At 34.9% G+C, this 21819-nt stretch overlaps 1 protein-coding gene across 3 annotated transcripts in view; it reads left to right on the plus strand.

Moving 5' to 3' along the window:
• The window catches only part of NBEA (neurobeachin), a 754735-nt gene that overhangs the window by 329175 nt on the left and 403741 nt on the right, over positions 1 to 21819 (plus strand). For all 3 annotated transcript variants that reach the window (XM_053563534.1, XM_053563535.1, XM_053563536.1), the window contains one exon: positions 2490 to 2551. In XM_053563534.1, coding sequence (XP_053419509.1) covers positions 2490 to 2551 — 62 coding nt within the window. The remainder of the gene's footprint in view (positions 1 to 2489; positions 2552 to 21819) is intronic.

Raw genomic sequence — 21819 nt, forward strand, 5'->3', positions numbered from 1 at the left:
TTTACTAAGTTGCACAAACTGGACTGAAATGTCTTCAAGATGTAATAATAACTGGTTCAAAGAGTTGTTAAGATAAAATAAGACGACACATATAAAAGTTATTTGTAAATTATAAAGCTTTATAAATTTTAGATAATCTTAGATTTGAATTAAAAATATGGGGCACTCAGAAAAGTGTAGTTCTGTAGATAATACTGTCTTATTTGCTACTGTAAACTCCTTAGTGCTAACTCTATAATTTGCTTGTAAGAAGAAACATGAAATGAGCTGATTTGATTATGAATTTCTTGCTAGGGAGAAAAAAGGATTAAATCAACCTTTTTGAGATACTCACTTATAAAATATTTGCATTACATATATATACAGCTTCGTATATATATTTATAGCGTCAGAAAACACTTGTATTTTCAATATCTCCAGTAAACCATTGGAGTTTACTTTTTTTTTTTTTAGTAAAAGTCTTGTTAAGACTTATAGTTCCAACCATAGTAATTATTGATTATTTTTCAAAGTAGATTAATATTTTAAATTTGCCTCTGCTTATGGTCTCACTGTCAATGTTAGTTGCTTTCTTTTTTCTTCTTTTCTTTTGAAGAGAGCCACTAGTTTGTTCTGTACCAAATGAATTAAATAAATACATTAGTAAAGGTGTGATGTTCTATGGCCTTAAAATCACAATGGCCTTTTACAAAAGTACTGAGAGTGCTGTTTGCAAATTGCAATTTTTCTATACTATGAATTTGTTCTCATTCCCTTTGAACAAAGCATTATTGAAGCATTTGTTTATATTTTCTTATGGTAGAATGACAGTATTTGCAGAAATTTTAAATGTTCTTATTACATAGGGATTCTTTACAAGTTAATTTAAGAATTAGTTTGTGAGATAGTAATTTCATGGTTTTCCTAATTTTTACTTCAATTTGTTGGGTATTAAAGAACCAATACACAAACTATATGGTATATAAAGAATACTTCTTACATCAAAGCCTTATTGTCTAAATTGTTATAAGTTCATATCTTAATTATGATCCTTTTGCCTGTTAGTTACTTTTTCTTTGTTAGACTTCAAATAGTTGAGTAGCCAACAGGTGATAAGTGTCCCATTAATCTTTCTGACTCTCTAGCTTCTGAGCATAAGAATTGCCGATCAATTATACCGATTGTCTCTTAAATGAGCTTTTCACATCTGCCTCTTACTTCATTATTAACTCTCTGTCCAAAGATTTGATAAGATGGACTACTAGTGCCTTTTGAAAGCTTGTTTTGTCTGTACAATAAGGGTAGGGTCCTTAGCAAAGTGAGCACAAAAGGATATTTATCCATTCCCTACAATAAATATACAAGTTAATGTATAGAAGGCATTTGAGATTGTTCATTGAAATCATTTGGAGGAAAAAGAAATAACTGGCTTCACTTTAACTTTCCCTGTAAGCAACAACTAATGTAACGCTATGTCATTTCTTACTATATGATGGTTTTGCTAATTACATTTGCCCTCCAAAAAGAAACAGTATATCTGTTTTTTTTTTTAATTTTAAAAACAGTGAAAAACTTCTAAAAATGTTTTTTTAATTACATCATAAATGAATGTACACTCATCCAGAGGCTGTTATTAATCCTTGGTTACATCCTCATCTATGTTAGCTCTTCAGAAAACTATGAGCTGGGATCAGCCTTCTTATTATATACATTGTTACACAGCAGCCAGCCTTTTAATTGGAAAAAGTCTTGGTGAATGATTCTTGTTTAAACTGTTTATAGGAAGGCTATTTTCTTACCTGTAAAATGGGAATAATAATACTGTGTCACAAATTATAATGAGAATTAAATGAGACCGTCCACAAAAGGCGCTTAGCACAATGTCTGGCCCGTACCAAGGGATCAGAGAGCAGCAGCCATTATTCCACACACATTACTACATTCTGTTCTTTTGTCTTCAGTTATCTATTCTAAGAGTTTGGAAGTGTAACAATTGAAGATTTTATAGACATTGCTTAATGTATTAATCATATATGCAATTCATTTTTTCTTATTTTAAAAAATAATTTGATAACTGGTAAGTTATAGGAAAATAACCTGTTTTTTAATTATTTTAATCATATCTTTTAGAACAAAATTTAGGCAAATATTCAGTGATTATTGTTATTCACTCCAGGAGAAAAACACATATGTTGTTAGAATTAAAACAGCTGTCCCCACCTCATCAATATCAATAACCTTACCCACATTCTTTAAATATAAGAACTGCTTTGACCAAGTAGCCTAATTGTAAAGTCAGTTCTTGAATACTTTTCATATAATCTTGAATATCTGAATATTCTAAAATTAATGTCATAAAAATGTATTTAAGGTGAACATTTGTATTCATTTTATTTTGGGAATTCTATTTAAAGAAAGAATTTTATAAATTAAAATTGTATAATGAATAACTTGGAAGGATGATTTCCACCATTGTAATTTCTTTTTCTTTTAACCTTTCTTTGTTGTAGGCCTTGTTTGTATGAAGTCCAGCACATCGGTGGTTGAGCTCGTCATGCTGCTTTGTTCTCAGGTACAGAATCTCATTCGCTTGATTACATTAAATATATGCAGTGCTTTTTTCTGATTGTTAACAAAAATGTATGTGCGTATGTGTATCTATGCTTTATATTTTTAAAACTTTCATCTCTTATGCCTTAGACAAAGAAAATAATTTCTGTTGAGCTTTACCAGTGGGGTGTTGACTTTTTCTCCCTTTCCCTTCTGCTCTTTTTAACAATCTTATTCTCTCCCACTCTCCCATCCTTGAATTGTTTCCTGTCTTTTTTGCAAATATATATATATATATGTATACAATTTATCATTGGTCTTTTTATACCCTTCTTTATCTCCTACCTTTTAAAAATTATACAGCATAATTGATAATTTTGAAGTATATTTTCAATTACATTGTTCATTCTCTATTAGATAGAGGTAATGAAAACTAAGTATTTTTCACTCAGCATCCAAAGAAGTACATGCTACAACTCCTTCTCATGTACTTGAACATGATACCTTACTACTTTCCTTTTTTATGTATAATTTGTATATGTCAATGTAAATTCTAAAAATCTACTTAGGCTATTGATCTCTTTTAATCAGAATTTTTAAAAAATTATAATTTTTGATTATTGTTTCTCAACGATTATAGGAAACTAAAAATAAACATGTATGGCTTGTTTTTAACTAAAATAATTAATAATGGGAATCTAATGGTCTTCTCACCATCTCTGACAATCCTCCTAGCCATCCTCATAAGTATTAAGTATTTTGTAATATCAGAATGAAAAATGAGATTGCATGCTTTTTGTAATGAGTAATTATTACATTTATTTATCCCTGTTTTCTTCAATAGAAGGAAAAATATATCTAAGGTATTTCTGATTACTGGTGTTAAGGTCTGCCTGTGAAATCACAGCTAACTTGCAATAAACAACAGTATGACTTCAATTGATCCTTTAAAACATCAGCAAAAAAACAAATAAAACATGAAAAAACTTACCAATTGATTTTCGGTTTTCAGGTTTACTTTCTTCATGAATATATTCATAGGGAAATTATTAGGTCCATTTTCCCCCTTTTAGGCAGGAACAATATTGATAAGGAAGACGTTAAAGAAAATAACATCCCTGGGAGGATTTCATCTGCAGGGCATTTGAAAATTTTGTCACTTAATACTGAAGTCCTGAGTTCGAGAGCCTGTCTAAGGATCTATCTGGACCTTTTAGGTTCTTGATGATAAACAGTTTCAAAATGCGTTCATGGAAAGAAATAGCATAGAATTCCTTCTTCCTCAGCCCTACATTTCACTGCAGTTCAGAGAAATAAAGAGGAATGCAGCATTAGTATCTAGTGTCTTTGATGGCCTCATCATCTAATCATAGGTTTAACATTACTCATTTGCTGGCTCCAGGAATTCCTGCCATTAAGGGCCCTAGAGATGAAACTTTGCCTCAAATATTGATTAAAAAGAAGAGTGAGAAATTCAAGCTGTCTGTGCAGTACACTTTCTTTCAGTGTTTCAGCAAAGCAGTATTGTAAACATGTCTCTCAGTTTGATTTTTAAGTTGAATTTTTAAAATAATTCTTTAAATATTTTAAATATTTAAAAATTTTAAGTGGTTAGTTCATCTAAGGGACTTGTAAATGTATACTTATTTTAAAAAATAGTTCTTAATTATTTTACTTTCTGTTAAACTAAAGTACTCCTTTCCAACAAATATTTTTAAGGAAGCAAATGAGCAGTCCACCTTCAATTCAATTCAGATGGAGTGAGTTTACTGTTATACTGTGAAATTAAGCTTATAAACTATCTGTGTAGATTAATTGTTCCGTGGATGTTTAAAACCGAGTCCTTGGTTTCAAGGACACACACACGAATAAATAGACATGTCTTCAAAGTTTCTTAAAATAATCCTCCGCTTTTCTGTGCTACTAAAATTCAAAATGATTTATCTGCTATTTACACCCATTAGCAGGGCAGCGTAGCAGCAGCAGACCTCTGATAATAGATACAGTTAATGATGTGGTGGAGATTGCTTGGCGTAGCTCTCTCCCAAGTAGAATTCTCTTTCTTCAGGCCTTAATGCATCTCTTCTGCAATGGAGCTGATGATCCCCATAGAATTAGCACAGTTCTGTGGGCTGTCTTTTTGCCAGAGCTAAAGGTAATCCTGATGAATCTTTAAAGGTGTTCTGAGTACCTTTTTTTTATTGTAAACACAACCTTGTGTAAGTATTGATGGTTTCATGTTATTATGATGATCAGTATTAGTACTGGTCAAAATATTTGAAAGTCTGAACAAGTAACTCTTTTGATGCCTTATGTCTTCATGATACCTTACTGCTTTCCCCGTTTTTAACGTGTAAATTGCCTATGTCAGTGTAAATTCTAAATATCTGCTTATGTTATTGATAATAATCAGAATGCACCATTTAAATTTTTTCTACAGTGAGAAAATACAGCTGTTATTTGCACTGTAATTTAATTTGGGTTAAAATAAGTTTCCAATACAAAGGGAATTTTTCAGTGTATTTATTTGCATAAATATGCTTTTCTTCCTTAAATGTTGATAAAACATTGAAAGATAAAATTTTCTTTTTTTTTCTTTGAGAGAATAGGCAGCTGAGAATTTCAAAGAGAAAGAAAAAATGCAACATTTTTGGCAGAATTATGTTTTTCTTTCCTACAATACATTAGTTGCTTTTATTTGTATGCTTTTATTTTCATTTTAGAAATTTATCGTTAACTACTACATATTATGAAGGATATAATCTTTTCTTTCTTTCTTAGCTGAGCTCCTGAATAAACTTACTATTCCTAATAGTTAGACCAAAATATGGTCTAAATTTACATGAGATCATATTACAAGTGTCTGAAGGTACTTGTCAAGGATAATTCAGTTCATATGGCGGACTTTTAAACTCCAAGGGATATGCCATCCAGTCTACCCTCCAGTGGAATTTTACATCTCCATGGAAAACATATTTTAAATTTCAAGAAGCTGTTAAAGTTATCATTAATAAGTGCTTCATGCATTTATTGTTCCACAAATACCCAACATTTTTTTACCCTATTCTTTATCATTTTTTTCTACATAGATCTTTGACACAGAAATATATTTTATGAATTAAATATTTGTCCTTCTTCACTTTTAATTTGTATTAAAGGTGTAGTTAGTAGTATCTTTAAAAAAGATAGTTTCCTGTCATTTTAAGTGAGAAAATTTGAAGTAGAATAATTAACATGCATTGTGTTTGGCAAAATCAGTGCTGTATCAGTCAGGTATGATGTTTTCCACAGGTTCTGCAGTACATCACAGACCTGATGCTGTCTCTATTAAAGCATTTTGTATGTTTTACAATTAGATGTGATGGCAGGACCTTATAGTATTATCTGTATGTACTTAATTTTTTCAATACATTATTCTGAGTATATAGTGTTCTTTGATGAATAGCAGATTTAGTTTTTAAGTAAACCTTCTTAGGTACTATAATAGTTTGTAATTATTTCCAGATTTTTTTAGGAAGTCTTCATGAGAGGTACTGCAGGAAAAATTGAGTGATTTTATCCCATAGGATTTCTTTAAGTTTTTATAAGTAAAGCTTAGCAGATGTCACTTGGATTTTTCTGTGTCTTATCTGTCAATAGACATGTTTTATAAATTGAGAAACATTACATAAAAAATAATGACTCTCAGTATTTAAGTGCTTTCTGACATGAAGCACTGGTAAGCAAATGCATACTTAATAAATCATTTCTATTCTAATTGAAATCTAAAAATGTATAAGTAATATAAAGTAACAACCTAGCCAGTCTCTTAGTTTAGTGTCTATATATGAATATACTAACATGAATTATTTTGTGGTTTTGTTTGACTTTATTCTTTTCTAAATGTTTTATATACTTAAACAAAAAGGGTTTTAGTGACTTCATTGATTTGAAGGCATAACCCAGGACTTTAAAGAGAACACGTACAAAGGAACCACAACTGAAGAGTAGTCTTCCTTTTTCAAATTATTTGGCCTTTGAAAACATTATATTTTTCATTTTTTCTCCAATTTGAAACTGTTTAGTCAGATGGTACAAATAGAAAAAGATTTACTTTTTTTTAAACTTAAGATTGAGGTGGGGTGGAGCAAGATGGCCGACGGAAGCCAACTTTCCACAGACGTTCCCGTCCAGAAGGAGAGTTGAGAGACAGAAATTTAGCAAGTAAGCTGATGGTTTGGAGCTGAGCCAAGAGAGAAGGTTAAAGAAAGCACACCAACCCTGCTGATGTGAGCTGTGACTCCAAGGATACAAACAATAGCTACAAAATCCATCGCCAAGTGGACAGGAGTCCCCTCCATGAGAACAGCTCACAGTATACTTTTACAAACAAGCAAGCAAAGTTCAAACATCCCCTTACTTTATCCCACAGAAGAGATCCTCTAAAAACCGGACATCCTTCCCCTACTAGGGTGCCATGGCACTCTCCCGCCAGGCATAAAACTGTATAAAACAATATATATTCTCTACCTGCAATTTTAAACTCCCAGCACTCCCCTCCACTCTCACCCTGAGGTTTGGAAGCCTGTCCTCCATGGAGTCCAGATTCTTGGGCATTTTCTTGAGAGGTCTGGAGAGGGTGTGGGCTTTTGCAGGTCTGTGCTGATTCTGCAGCACAAGAGTGGGGAGAAGAGTGAGAGAACCATGCAGGACAGGGAGAGGCGGTGCCCCATGGCACAGAGCAGCAGTGGCAGCTGCAGGAACAATAGGGCTCACACCCCTGGGGATATTTTGGACAGACACTCCTGCCTCTCTGGGCAACCAGAGAAAACTGGGAATCTTCTCCAGTGGCAAACACTGGCGGAGCAGATCTGGGATGGAAACACAGACCCAGTGAGTAAAGGGTATGCCTGAGGCAGTACCTACCTGGGCGGGGTGCAGCAAGAACCCAGAATAGAAGACTCACGTGCAGAGACAGCATAATCCCAGGGCAGAGCTCAGCCAGAGGACTGCTTTAGTGAGCCTAAGAAGCACCCCGCCCCTAGGGGATCTTACCTAAGTCAGGAGAAGATGGGCAGGGCTGGAACTGATTGCTGATTGTGAGCTCTAACTGCACCTGCCCCAACACAGACTGCAGTGGAGACAGACACACCAACTCTGGGCAGCAGCAAAGACCAGAGCTGAGTTGCAGGCTCTGTGACCTCAAACAGCATCTGGTCTGCAGGGTAATGTAGCCAGGACAGAATCTCAAATTCTGTGAAAATAAAAGTGTCAGCAACATCAATCAGGAGCGGGCTGGAACTGACTGAACCACCCCAGCTTCCATTAACCACCTGAGGATGTCAGGCCTCAGCTCCTGCTACTGGATGGTGGCAGAGTGTGGAGGCCTGACCAAGGAGACTTAGATCTCCCTGTGACTCAGGCAGGTATGCAAACCCCTGGAGCATCTGCTCATTGGAGGGAACTGGGTCACAGCCCTGCAGGGTTACCAGTGACTGGATGTGACAGAGGTACAAGGTAGGGAAGGAGGCATCAACCTTCCCAGAATAATTCATTTGCAAGGGGGTCCTTCTGAATCCATGGAGAACCAGAACAAGTCATACTCGAGCTGCCAGAAGACCCCTGCTATCTCATTGCCTAAGTCCTTTTGAACTCTCCCATGTGAGACTGGGTGCTGACTGGACAATTGATTTGGACCTCTTAAACTGGACCAATCACCTGAGAGCTATCCAATGTGGTACCCTGGGTGTGTGATTGTGGGAAGGTTTGATTTTCCTTTTCTAGTTGTCACCCGTGGGAGGTGGGGTGACTTAATTGCTGGTATTTCTCCATAGCCGAGACTTCAACCCACAGTAACTGATTCACTAGGGTAGTACAGAGACCAGCTGAAAACAAGACAGAGCCACTTAGCCTCACAGGTCCTTTGGAAAGCTTTAGGAGAAAAGGTACAGACACCATTCCCAGCTCTAGGGAAAAGGGCTGGTTAATCACTACTCCAGGAGCCCTCAACCCAACATCACCTTACATGCTTATCTAGCCAAACAGTGTAAAATAATCATGGGGTGGAATCAGTGGAAAAACTCTGGTAACATGAATAACCAGAATAGATGAACTCCCCCAAGGAACGATATGGCAGACACAACTAAAGATCCCATTCATAAACAAATGGCTAAAATGTCAGAAATCTAATTCAGAATTTGGATTGCAAATAAGATTAATAGAATGGAGGTAAAGTTGGAATTAGAAATTCAAGGAGCATTTCAAAAGTTATCTCAAGAATTCAATGAATTCAAAGGCAAAAACACCAAAGATTTTGAAACACTCAGACAAGAATTTGCAGCCTTCATCGATCTGAGAAATACAGTTGAATCCTTCAGTAATAGAATGGAGCAAGCAGAAGAAAGGATTTTTGACATTGAAGACAAAGCTTTTGAACGCTCCCAAACTCTCAAAAAGGAAAAGAAATGGAGAGCAAAAATGGATCATTCTCTCAGAGAGTTCTGGGATAATTCAAAGAAAACTAATATTTGCCTTATAGGAATCCCTAAAGGCGAGAAAGTAGTGTCACAAAGCATAGAGGCTCTTCTTCATGAGATTATGAAGGAGAACTTTCCAGACATGCCAAGAGATTCTGAAATTCCAATAGCAGACAGTTTCAGAACCCCAGCATGACTCAACCAGAATAAGACATCCCCCAGGCACATCATAATTAACTTCACTAAAGTTAACATGAAGGAGAAAATTCTGCAAGCAGCCAGATGTAAGAAAACCATAACCTACAAGGGGAAAAATATTAAAATGACTGCAGATGTCTCTGCTGAAACCTTTCACGCTAGAAGACGGTGGTCATCGAGTTTTACTCTCCTAAAACAAAATAACTTTCAACCCAGGATCCTGTATCCAACTAAACTGAGTTTCATTTATGATGGAGAAATTAAATACTTTAATGACATTCACATGTTGAAGAAATTTGCCATAAGTAAACCAGCTCTCCAGGATATTCTCAGACCTATCCTCCATAATGACCAGCGCAATCGTCCACCACAAAAGTAAATTCACTCAAAAACTTGTGATCAAATTTCAACTTCCACAGTGGTGAAACGATTAAAACTGTCCTCTGGACTTTTGAAAAACTCGAGACTCAAAATTCTACCAGGCTTCTCAATATTCTCAATTAATGTGAATGGCTTAAATTGTCCTCTAAAGAGGCACAGATTGGCTTTCTGTATACAAAAACTCAGGCCAGATACCTGCTGCATACAAGAATCTCATCTTACCTTAAAAGATAATATAAACTCAGGGTGAAGGGATGGTCATCTATATTTCAGGCAAATGGAAATCAGAAAAAATCAGGTGTTGCAATTTTATTTGCAGATACAATGGGCTTTAAACCAATGGAAGTAAGGAAAGATAAGGATGGTCACTTCGTATTTGTTAAGGATAACACTCAACATGATGAGATTTCAATTATTAACATTTATGCACCCAACAAGAATGTGCCTCAATTTATAAGAGAGACTCTAACAAACATTAGCAACTTGATTTCCTCCAGCTCCGTAATAGGTGGAGATATTAACACTCCTTTGGAAGTGCTGGATAGATCCTCCAATAAGTGGATAAGCAAAGAAATTTTAGACTTAAACTTAACCATTCAACATTTGGATTTAACATATCTAAATAAACATTCCATCCTAACAAAACTGACTACACATTCTTCTCATCAGCCCACGGAACATACTCCAAAATTGATCACATTTTAGGTCACAAGTCTAACCTCAGCTAATTTAAAAGAATAAAAATTATTCCTTGCATTTTCTCAAACCATCATGGAATTAAAGGTAAACTTAGTAACAACAGGAATCTGCATACTCATACAAAAGCATGGAAGCAAAATAACCTTATGCTGAATGATAGCTGGGTCATAGATGACATTAAGAAGGAAACTACTAAATTTTTGGTAGAAAACGATAATGAAGGCACAGATTATCAGAACCTGTGGGTTACTGCAAAGGCAGTCCTAAAAGGGAAATTTATAGCACTGCAAGCCTTCCTGAAGAGAACAGAAAGAGAGGAAGTTAACAACTTAATGGGACATCTCAAGCAACTAGAAAAGGAAGAGTATTCCAATCCCAAACCCAGCAGAAGAAAAGAAATAACCAAATTAAGAGCAGAATTAAATGAAATTGAAAACAAAAGGATTATACAACAGATCAATAAATCAAAAAGTTGGTTTTTTGAAAACATCAACAAAATAGATAAACCTTTGGCTAACCTAACCAGGAAAAAAAGAGTAAAATCTCCAGTTTCATCAATCAGAAATGGTAAATATGAAATAACAATAGATTCCTCAGAAATTCAAAAAATCCTTAATGAATATCACAAGAAACTTTATTCTCAGAAATATGAAAATCTGAAGGAAATTGACCAATACATGGAAGCAGACCACCTTCCAAAACTTAGCCAGAATGAAATGGAAATGTTGAACAAGCCTGTATCAAGTTCTGAAATAGCATCAACTATACAAAATCTCCCTAAAAAGGAAAGCCCGGGACCAGATGGCTTCACATCAGAATTCTACCAAACCTTTAAAGAGGAACTAGTACTTATATTACTCAGTCTTTTCCAAAATATAGAAAAGGAAGGAGTACTACCCAACACATTCTGTGAAGCGAACATCACCTTGATCCCCAAACCAGGAAAAGACCCAACAAGAAAAGAAAATTAAAGACCAATATCACTAATGAACATTGATGCAAAAATATTCAACAAGATCCTAACAAACAGAATCCAGTAACACACCAAACAAATTATACACCATGACTAAGTGGTTTTTATGCCAGGGTCTCAAGGCTGGTTCAATATACGTAAATCTATAAATATAATTCATTATATAAACTAATTAAAAAACAAAGACCATATGATTTTTCAATTGATGGAGAAAAAGCTTTTGATGATATCTAGCATCCTTTCATGATCAGAACACTTAAGAAAATGGGTATAGAAAGGACATTTCTTAAACTGATAGAGGCCATCTACAGCAAACCCACAGCCAATATTGTACTAAATGTTGTTAAATTGTAATCATTTCCACTCAGACCAGGAACCAGGCAAGGTTGCCCATTGTCGCCACTGCTTTTTAACATTGTAATGGAAGTCTTAGCCATTGCAGTAAGGCAAGAAAAGGCGATCAAGGGTATCCATATAGCTTCAGAAGAGATCAAACTTTCATTCTTCACAGACGATATGATTGTATATCTGGAAAACACCAGGGATTCTACTACAAAACTCTTACAAGTGATCAAGGAATACAGCAGTGTCTCAGGTTACAAAATCAACACTCATAAAACTGTAGCCTTTATATATACCACTATAGTCAAGCTGAAAAAACAGTCAAAGACTCTATTCCATTCACAGTAGTGCCAAAGAATAAGAAATACTTGGAAATTTACCTAACAAAGGACATAAAAGATCTCTATAAAGAGAATGATGAGAAAAGAAATAGCTGAAGATGTTAACAAACGGAAAAATATACCATGCTCATGTTGGTAAGAATCAACATGGTTAAAGTGTCCATACTACCCAAAGCAATATACAATTTCAATGCAATCCCTATTAAAGTTCCATTGTCATACTTTAAAGATCTCGAAAAAATAATACCGCGTTTTATTATGGAATCAGAAAAAAAACCCAAATAACCAAGACATTACTCAGAAAGAAAAACAAAGCAGGAGGAATCATGCTACCAGACCTCAATCTATACTATAAATTAATAGTGATCAAAACAGCATGGTACTGGCAGAAAAACAGAGAGGTAGATGTATGGAACAGAATAGAGAACCAAGAGATGAACCCAGCTACTTACCATTATTTAATCTTTGACAAGCCAATTAAAAACGTTCAGTGGGGAAAAGATTCCCTATTTAACAAATGGTGCTGGGTGAACTGGCTGGCAACCTATAGAAGACTAAAACTGGACCCACACCTTTCACCATTAACTGAGATAGACTCTCACTGGATTAAAGATTTAAACTTAGGACATGAAACTATAAAAATACTAGAAGAAAGATTAGTGAAAACTCTTGATGAAATTGGGCTGGGTGAAAATTTTATGAGGAAGACCCCTGGGGCAATTGAAGCAGCATCAAAAATACACTACTGGGATCAAACTATCAAGCTTCTGTATAGCCAAGAACACAGTAAGTCAAGCAAGCAGACAGCCCTCAGAATGGGAGAAGATATTTGCAGGTTATGACTCTGACAAAGATTTAATAACCAGAATCCACAGAGAACTCAAACGTATTAGCAAAAAAAGAACAAGTGATCCCATCTTAGGCTGGGCAAAAGACTTGAAGAGAAACTTCTCTGAAGAAGACAGCCACACGACCTACAGACATATGAAAAAATGTTTATTGTCCTTCATCATCAGAGAAATGCAAATCAAAATTACTTTGAGATATTATCTAACTCCAGTAAGGTTAGCCCACATCACAAAATCTCAAAACCAGAGATGTTGGTGTGGATATGGAGAAAAGGGAACACTTCTACACTGCTGGTGGGAATGTAAACTAAGACGTTCCTTTTGGAAAGATGTTTGGAGATCATTTAGGGATCTAAAAATAGACCTACCATTTGATCCTACAATTCCTCTACTAGGTATATAGCCAGAAGACCAAAAATTCACATTATAACAAAGATATTTGTACCAGAATGTTTATTGCAGCCCAATTCATAATTGCTAAGTCATGGGAAGCCCAAGTGCCCATCAACCCATGAATGGATTTATAAATTGTGGTATACGTACACCATGGAATATTGTGCAGCCTAAAAAAAATATGGAGACTTTACCTCTTTCATGTTTACATGGATGGAGCTGGAATATATTCTTCTTAGCAAAGTATCTCAAAAATGGAAGAAAAATTATCCAATGTACTCAGCCCTATTATGAAACCAGTTTATAGCTTTCATATGAAAACTATAACCCAAGTATAGCTCAAGACTATGGGAAAAGGGGGGAGGGAGAGGAGGAGTGGAGGGAGGGTGATTATTGGGACCACACCTACAGTGCATCTTACAAGGGTACATGTGAAATTTACTAAATGTAGAATATAAATGTCTTAACACAACAACTAAGAAAATGCCGTGAAGGCTATGTTAACCTGTTTGATGAAACTACTTCAAATTGTATATGGACAGCACATTGTACCCCATGATTGCATTAATGTACACAGCTATGATTTAATAATAAAAAGAAAACTTAAGATTGAGGTACAAAGACATAAATAAGGTAATGTAGAAGCATATTAAACCATAATCATTCAGGACTACTCAGTATTGAAAGTATTATTGGTGTGTTAATAAGGTTATAAATATAAGAAAACTAGATTAAATATAGAAGGGACTAGATTTTTTATTAAATATTAAAATTAAATACTAACAATTAAAAAAATAAATATTAAAAATAATTAAAATTAAATATTAAATATTAAAACTAGATTAAATATAAGAAGGGACTAGATTTTTTCCATTGTATTTGCAAATATGAAATCCTGATTATCAAATTGAAACTATGTCACATTTAATTCAATAGTTAATTATTTATTGACTACAAGTTTTAATCATTAAATAATAATAATTTGTTTTAGTTACTAAGAATTCTTGAAACATTCTTCTATTTCTCAAGGATTCTAATGTTATCTTTGAAACATTAAGTTGTGAATGTTTTCAAGTTGTGAATTGGAATCCATGAAGAACAATTAAAATAGAAGGACATGGTATTTTAAATTGAATATTAATCAGACACAAGTACTAGTTTTTCGTATTTTCTTCATTTTTTCCTATGTGTATTTCAACATACTTTATGTTTATTTAACTATGATGTAAGAAAATAGTTTTGTGTCCTTTTTTCTGTCCTTGAACTCCTACAGTTCAGAAATTTGCTCCTTTTTATCAGCAACAGGATTTTTATGGATGAGTTTATCGAGATGGACCAAAAATGAGCTCTTCAGCATAATCAGGGAAGTAGACTCAGGCTGAAGGGACAGTCTGAACAAAGATCCAAGGGGAATGAACCAGTTACGTGCTCATGATGGTGACCAGCCTCATGACAGCCCACCCAAAATTAAGAAACCAATTAAGATATTTATTTATTTAACCTAGGGTATTACCCATTTCCAGTCAATGCATAAGGCAATACCATCCTCAAGAGTATTTTTAATATAAAATATTATAGTGTGTTAATAGCATAGAATTAGAGCTGATAAGAAATGTCTAACTTTTAAACAGTATTAGGTAGTCTATAGTCATTACCTTTACAGATTCTACCTCTGCTTTTAAAAGAAAAGCCACTGTTTATTCTTCAGTATCTAAGAAATACTTACCTTTCTCTCTAGACAGTGCCTAGCTCCCACTCTTAATTTGTGCTATAATGTCATCTCCAAGTTAAAGGGGCAAATTAGACTTTTGCATTTCTTTGGAGTGGCTGTAGTGTATCAGTTTTCTTGCCACAGAGTTTGTAATATGTCCTAAAGTATAAATAAAAGTTATACAGGAGATTAAAAATCGTCAGACATGAATATTATAGTCAACTTGGATTATAATAAAGATTTTAAAATATGGTAAAATGTGGCAAGAAATTATATACTGAAAATGTAGACATTTTGAAGGATGAAGAAAAAATATATCAATAGGAAATATTTGGAAAACTATTTTATATATCTTGGTGGGGAGAATGACTACAGAACAGTTTGTAGCAGGAGGATTTTTTCATTTTAATAGATTTAGGAGGTACAAGTTGAATTCCATTACTTGTACATATTGTGTGGTAGTGCCATCTGGGCTTTTGGTATTTCCCATCCTTTGAGTAGTATACATTGTGCCCTAAAGGTAATTAAGTTTTCAGCCCTTACTCACTCCCACCCTCTCCACTGTGAGTCCCAAGTGTCCATCATCCCCTCTATGTGCCCTTGTGTAGGCATAGTTTAGCTCCACTTACAGGCGATGGCATCCACTTCTGCCAACTTGCTGCATAAACCACTGTTTTATTCTTTGCTACTGCTAAGTAGTACTCCATGGTCTATGTAAACACTATGTTTTCTTAAGCTTCTCAACACTTGCTCTCTTAGATTGATTCCATGTCTTTGCAATTGTGAGGTGTGCTGTGATAAACACATTAAGTATAGATATTTTTTAATAATGATTTCTTTTCCTATGGGTAGATACCCAGTAGTGGGATTGCAGGATTAATTGGTAGATCTGCTTTTAGTTATCTGTGAAATCTCCATACTGGTCTCCACAGAGGTTGCACTAATTTTAATTCCCACCAATAACGTATAAGGTGTTTCCTTTCACTGCATCTGTGCCAGTATCTGTTGTCTTTTGGTTTTTTAATAAATGACATCTCTTGTGGTTTTAATTTGTATTTTCCTGATGATTACAGATGTTTTCTTCATGTCTTTGTTGGCCACATATGTATTTGTTTTGAAAAATGTCTGTTCGTGTCATTTGTCCACAATTAAGGTAGTTTTGTTTTGTTTTTTTATAGAATGGTTTGAATTCTTTGTAGATTCTGGATATTACTCTTGTCTGACACATAGTTTGTGAATATTTTCTCCCATTCTTTAGGTTATTTATTACACTTTTTTTTTTTTTGCAGTTTTTTTTGGCCAGGGGTGGGTTTGACCTACTCAAATAGGTGCTGTCCCTATTTATTACACTTTTGATTATTTTCTTTTGCTGTACAGAAGCTTTTCATTTTAATTAAAACTCATTTGTCTGTTTTTTATTATACTTATTTTTGGGATCTTAGTCAGAAATTCTTTGCCTGTGCTCATGCTCATGTGCAGAAGACTTCTTCTTAGGTTGTCTTCTAGGATTTTTATTGTCTCAGGTTTTACATTTAGGTTTTTAATCCATCTTGAGTTAATAGTGGTATATGGTGACAGATAGAGGTCCAGTTTCATTCTGCTGCATAGGGCAATTCAATATTCCCCACACTGTTTATTGAAGAGAATATCCTTTTCCCAGTGTATGTTATTGTCAACTTTCTCAAATATCAGTTGGCTACAAATATGTGGCTTTATTTTTGTGTTCTCCATTATTTCCCCTGACCTATGTGTCTGTTTTTCTACTAGTGCCATACTGTTTTGGTTACTCTAGCCTTGCAATATAATTTGAAGACAGACGATATAGTGCCTCAGTTGGTTGCTCTCATATATGACAAAGGCTTGATATTTTTTTATCCATCACGTTGTAGTTTCTTTTAGAATAAACCTAATTTCCAGCATTTACTCTCTTTTTGAAGCATTCTTTTCAGTCACCAGAGAAAATGGATATTATATATTCTCATCAATATATTTAATTCACATTCATAAAGAGGATTTTAAATTATAGTTTGTTTAGGATAATACCAAAGGAAAGCATACTCAAGATGACACAAAGCTTAGTGTAAAGTCTTCCGGGGTCACTTTATGGATGTCATTAATTTTAGTTGAGCTAATGTTTGCACTATAATAAAGATGATTTTATTTTTCTATTGCCAGAGATGCCATTCCACTCATCACTCCATCATCCACACCGAATGTAGGTGTCCAGCATTAATGGATTATTAAGTTAATTCATGAATAAAAAGGAATATATTGTCTTATTTAACTGATTTGATTTATGTTTATTATAATAAAAAAAGCATAAAATTTGCCATTTCTACCCTTTTAAATGTACACTTCAGTGGCGTTAATTAAATACACAATGTTACACAGCCTATCGGCACTGCAGTTGATCCTTGCACAATATGAAGGTCAGGGAGCCGACCCCTCTACACAGTTGAAAATCCATGTGTAACTTTCTTTCTTTTCTTTCTTTCTTTCTTTCTTTCTTTCCTTCCTTCCTTTTCTTTCTTTCTGACAGGGTCTCACTTTATTGCCCTCAGTAGAGTGCCGTGGCGTCACACAGCTCACAGCAACCCCTGACTCCTGGGCTTAGGCGATTCTCTTGACTCAGCCTCCTGAGTAGCTGCAACTACGGGTGTCGGCCACAACACCTGGCTATTTTTTTGTTGCAGTTTAGCCGGGTCTGGGTTCAAACCCGCCATCCTCGGTATATGGGGCCAACGCCCTACCCACTGAGCCCAGGCGCCACCCATGTATAACTTTTTTTTAATCATTGGTCCACATGGACCTCTTTTACTATTGTTTTTCCTCTTGTATCTCTCTTCAAATGTCTTTTCCTGTAGCAGACCGTACAGCTTATGAGAAGGAGAAACGAGAGTTAAGCTCGGAATACTCTGTAATAATAAGAAACACTGGTAACATCTTGGTAATATAACACCATGGTGATAAGGCCATGAGGAAGGGATTCACCTCTCCTTAACACAAGAGCTCGCAAGCCAAGAACATCAGTGATTGGCAGTCTCTATACCTGTGGTGCAAATAGCCACAGGATTATGTCTATAAGAAGCTGCAGAAGTCATTCAGAGGAGTGTGCATGCTATTCACTCTCTCTTTCTTTTTTTTTGGCTGTAGTTGTCATCGCTGTTTGGCAGGCCCAGGCCGGATTTGAACCCGCCAGCTCTGGTGTATGTGGCTGAGCCTATGCATGCTATTCTTTCACGAACTCGCTCACTCTGACTCTTTTGCTTCTCTTGCTCCGACGGCCCCTGCCTGGGGCCTCTCTAAGAAGACTGCTAAGATTTACTTTCCTATTACTGGTTCTCTCCCTCGAAGACTGTCTCCCTCTCCCTTCTGCTAAAGTGAATAGCCCTCAGACACCTAAGGGTAATTGTTCCCAAAAGATAGCACAGCGGTCTGTGTCTGGACAATGGATAAGCCTGGGCTGGAAACCTGGCCAGTCCCAGGCCCGACACTTTCCACTCCCTCAGGCAACCATTCTAGGACATTTTATATTTATTCTGGATTTTTTTGAGAAAATTTATATGATTTTGTGTATGTGTATAGAAAAATTTCAATATGTAAGTGTAGAAAAATTAGAATAAATTGTATTCAGTGCCAACTTCAACAATAATGAACAGATAGGTTAATTTTATTTTATCTATAACTTCTCCTGACTCCACATCCATCCCTATCCTGGATTATTTTTGAAGCGAATTATAGATATCATTTTTCTTATGTATGTAATAAACGAAGTTGTTAATAGAATTAAATAAACATGAACAACTTTTGATTTCCTCAATTCTTAACTATTAATAGCCTGCTGTTGACCAGAAGCCTCACTGTTAACATAAGCAGTTGATTAACATATTTTGTATATTAAATGTGTTATATCCTATATTCTTACAATAAAGTAAGCTAGAGAAAAGACAATGCTATTATGAAAATCATAAAGAAGAAAAAATACTCTGTATTAAATGGAAACAGGTCATAAAAAAGGTCTCCTTCCTCATCATCTTTACTTCTGAGAAAGACAAAGGAGGAATCAGTCTTTCTTTCTCTCAGAGGTGGCTGAGGCAGAAAAAAACCATCTTACAATGTGACTTGCATGGTTCAAAGCCATGTTGCTCAAGGGTTTCCTGTTATTTTCAAAAAATTTCATTACCCTAAACACAAACTCTGTTCATTAAGCATTAACTCCCTATTTCTCTCCCAGGCCCTGGTGCCTCTAATTCACCTTTTCTCTATGAATTTGCCAATTCCGTATAGTTCATGTCAGTGGAATCATACATTATCTTTGCCAGGCTTATTTCTCTTAATATAATTTCTTCAAGGTTCATCGGTGGTCACTCTTTTTGACACTGGAATCCTATTTCACCATGTGTACATTACCACATTTCGTGTATCCCTTCACCTGTTGGTGAACACTGAGGTGGTTTCCACCTTTTGGAGATTATAGTGAGTGATAGCAGTTTGAACGCTGGTGTACAAGTGTCTGTTTGGATGCCTGTTTCACTTCTTTTGGACATTTACTTAGAAGTGGAATTGCTGGGTCATGTGGCTAACTATTTGAGGAACTGCCAAACTTTCTCACAGTGACTTTAACTGTTTTGTATTCCCATGAGGAACACACAGGATTCCAATTTCTCTGCATCCTCTCCAACACTTGTTATATTTTGTGGGGGGTTTTTTCATTTTGATTTGTTTTGTTTTCTTAATCACAGCCAGTGTGAAGTTAACTACTCAGTGTGAGGTGGTATTTCTTTGTGATTGTATTTGCATTTCCCTAACTACTAACTGTGTTGAGAATCTTTTATGCACATGTTGGCCATTTATATATCTTCTTTGGAGCAATGCTTATTGAAGTCCTGTATCTGTTTTTTAATTTGGTTGGGGTTTTTTGTTTTTGTTGTCTAATTATAAGCATTCTTTCTTCTGGATGTTAAACTCTTAACATACTATATAACATGCAAATATTTTTGCAAATATTCACTTCTGTGAAAAATTATTTGTGAAAATATTTACAAAAGACAATTTGTGAATTGTCTTTTCATTCTCTTGATAGTATTTAAATAGATAACAGTTTTTAATTTTAATAATGTTTTAAAATGTTTGAAACATATTTTTACATTTAAATATAAATGTTTAAAAACATTTTTTTAATCCTTGTTGCCTATACTTTTGGTATCAAACTTATGAAATCATATCCCAAACAAAGCTCATGTTACCTATGTTACCTCCGAATAGTTTTATAATTATAGCTCTTAAATTTGGGTCTTTGACTCATTTTTACTTGATTATTTTATGTGATAGGAAGTAGAGATTCAGCTTCATTATTTTGAATTTGGAAATCTCGTTTCCCCAATACCATTTCCTGAGGAGATTGTTTTATTCCCATTGAAGTTGTCTTGGCACCCTAGTGCCAGTCAATTGAATATAGATACCCAAAAATAGTTTAATGCAAAAGTTGTTCCTATACGTTTAAAAAGAATTAGAATATTGTAAGGTTATTAAAAGAAAATCTTTAACCTTAAAATATTCTAAACTTGTTTTTTAGAATAAAAATATATAACTTATTAATTTAGATGAGATTTCTCCCTTACCTAATACTATCACCCTCTAGGAGTAATGACTATTAAGCATTTAATGTGTATCCTTTCAAACTCTTTATACATATAAATGCAAAATTAATTTTTCTTGTTAGTATAAATAAAACTATTAGTACATGGTTAACAAATTGTATTTCCCATGACTAGTAGTCTAATCCAGAACTGTCCATTAGAAATATAATGTGAACCACATACGATTTTAAGTTTTCTAACATCACATTTAATAAGATAAAAAAGAAACAGATGAGATTAATTTTAATCATATATTCTAACTTCAAGTATCATTTCAACATGTAATCAGTATAAAAAATAATCATGGGTCATGCCTATAATCCTAGCACTTTGGGAGGTTGAGGCGGGTGGATTGCTGGAGCTCACAGGTTTGAGACTAGCCTGAGCCAGAGCGAGACCTCATCTCTAAAAATAGCCGGGCGTTGTGGCAGGTGCCTTGTCGTCCCAGCTACTTGGAGAGGCTGAGGCAAGAGAATTCCTTGAGTCCAAGAGTTTGTGAGCTGCAATGCCACAGCACTTTACCAAGGGCGACAAAGTGAAACTGTCTCAGAAAAAAAGGAGAATAGCTCAAGCCCAAGATCATGGGGATGTTATGCTTTCTTTGTTTTTGTTTTTATTTTTGTTTGTTTGTTTTTTGAAACAGAATTTCCAGCTTGTGCTCTGGATAGAGTTCTGTGGTGTCATAGCTTACAGCAACCTCCAAATCAGGCTCATGCAATCCTCTTGCCTCAGTTTTCTTTTCTATTTTTAGTAAAGACAAGGTCTTGCTTTTGCTCAAGCTGGTCTCGAACTGGTGAGCTCAAGCTATTCACCTACGTCCAGCCTTCCAGAGTGCTCACACCTACAGGGCTGCTTTCTTTGTTTTTGTACTAAGTGTTCAAAATCAGGTAATTAGAATGCAACTCAGTTCACGTGTAACCAGATTTAAAGTGCTCATGGCCGTATGTGGCTAGTAGATGCCATATTGATCAGCACAGCTCGGTGCTTAAATATTAATATCTGTGCTGTTCTTTTTTTAATGTTAATTTAATCCAAGAGTAGAATAAGCTTTTCCAGAATCCCAGAATATAGTAGGTCTTCAAACAAGGATTAGCTATTTATGTGACAAAGATTCCTGCACTTAGGAATAATGTCTAATTTTCTCTATAAGACTAAAACTTTTAGGCTGGTTTACATACCAATTGCTACATGATTATTCATGAATAAATAAGAAATATTTAATGTAACTTCTAAATCTTAAGCTATGTATTTGAATGTGACAGACACTAACATTTTAACAAAAACTTGCATATGAGTGTATATATTGTATG

Source organism: Nycticebus coucang, chromosome 15, assembly GCF_027406575.1.
Source record: "Nycticebus coucang isolate mNycCou1 chromosome 15, mNycCou1.pri, whole genome shotgun sequence".
Lineage (NCBI taxonomy): Eukaryota > Metazoa > Chordata > Mammalia > Primates > Lorisidae > Nycticebus > Nycticebus coucang.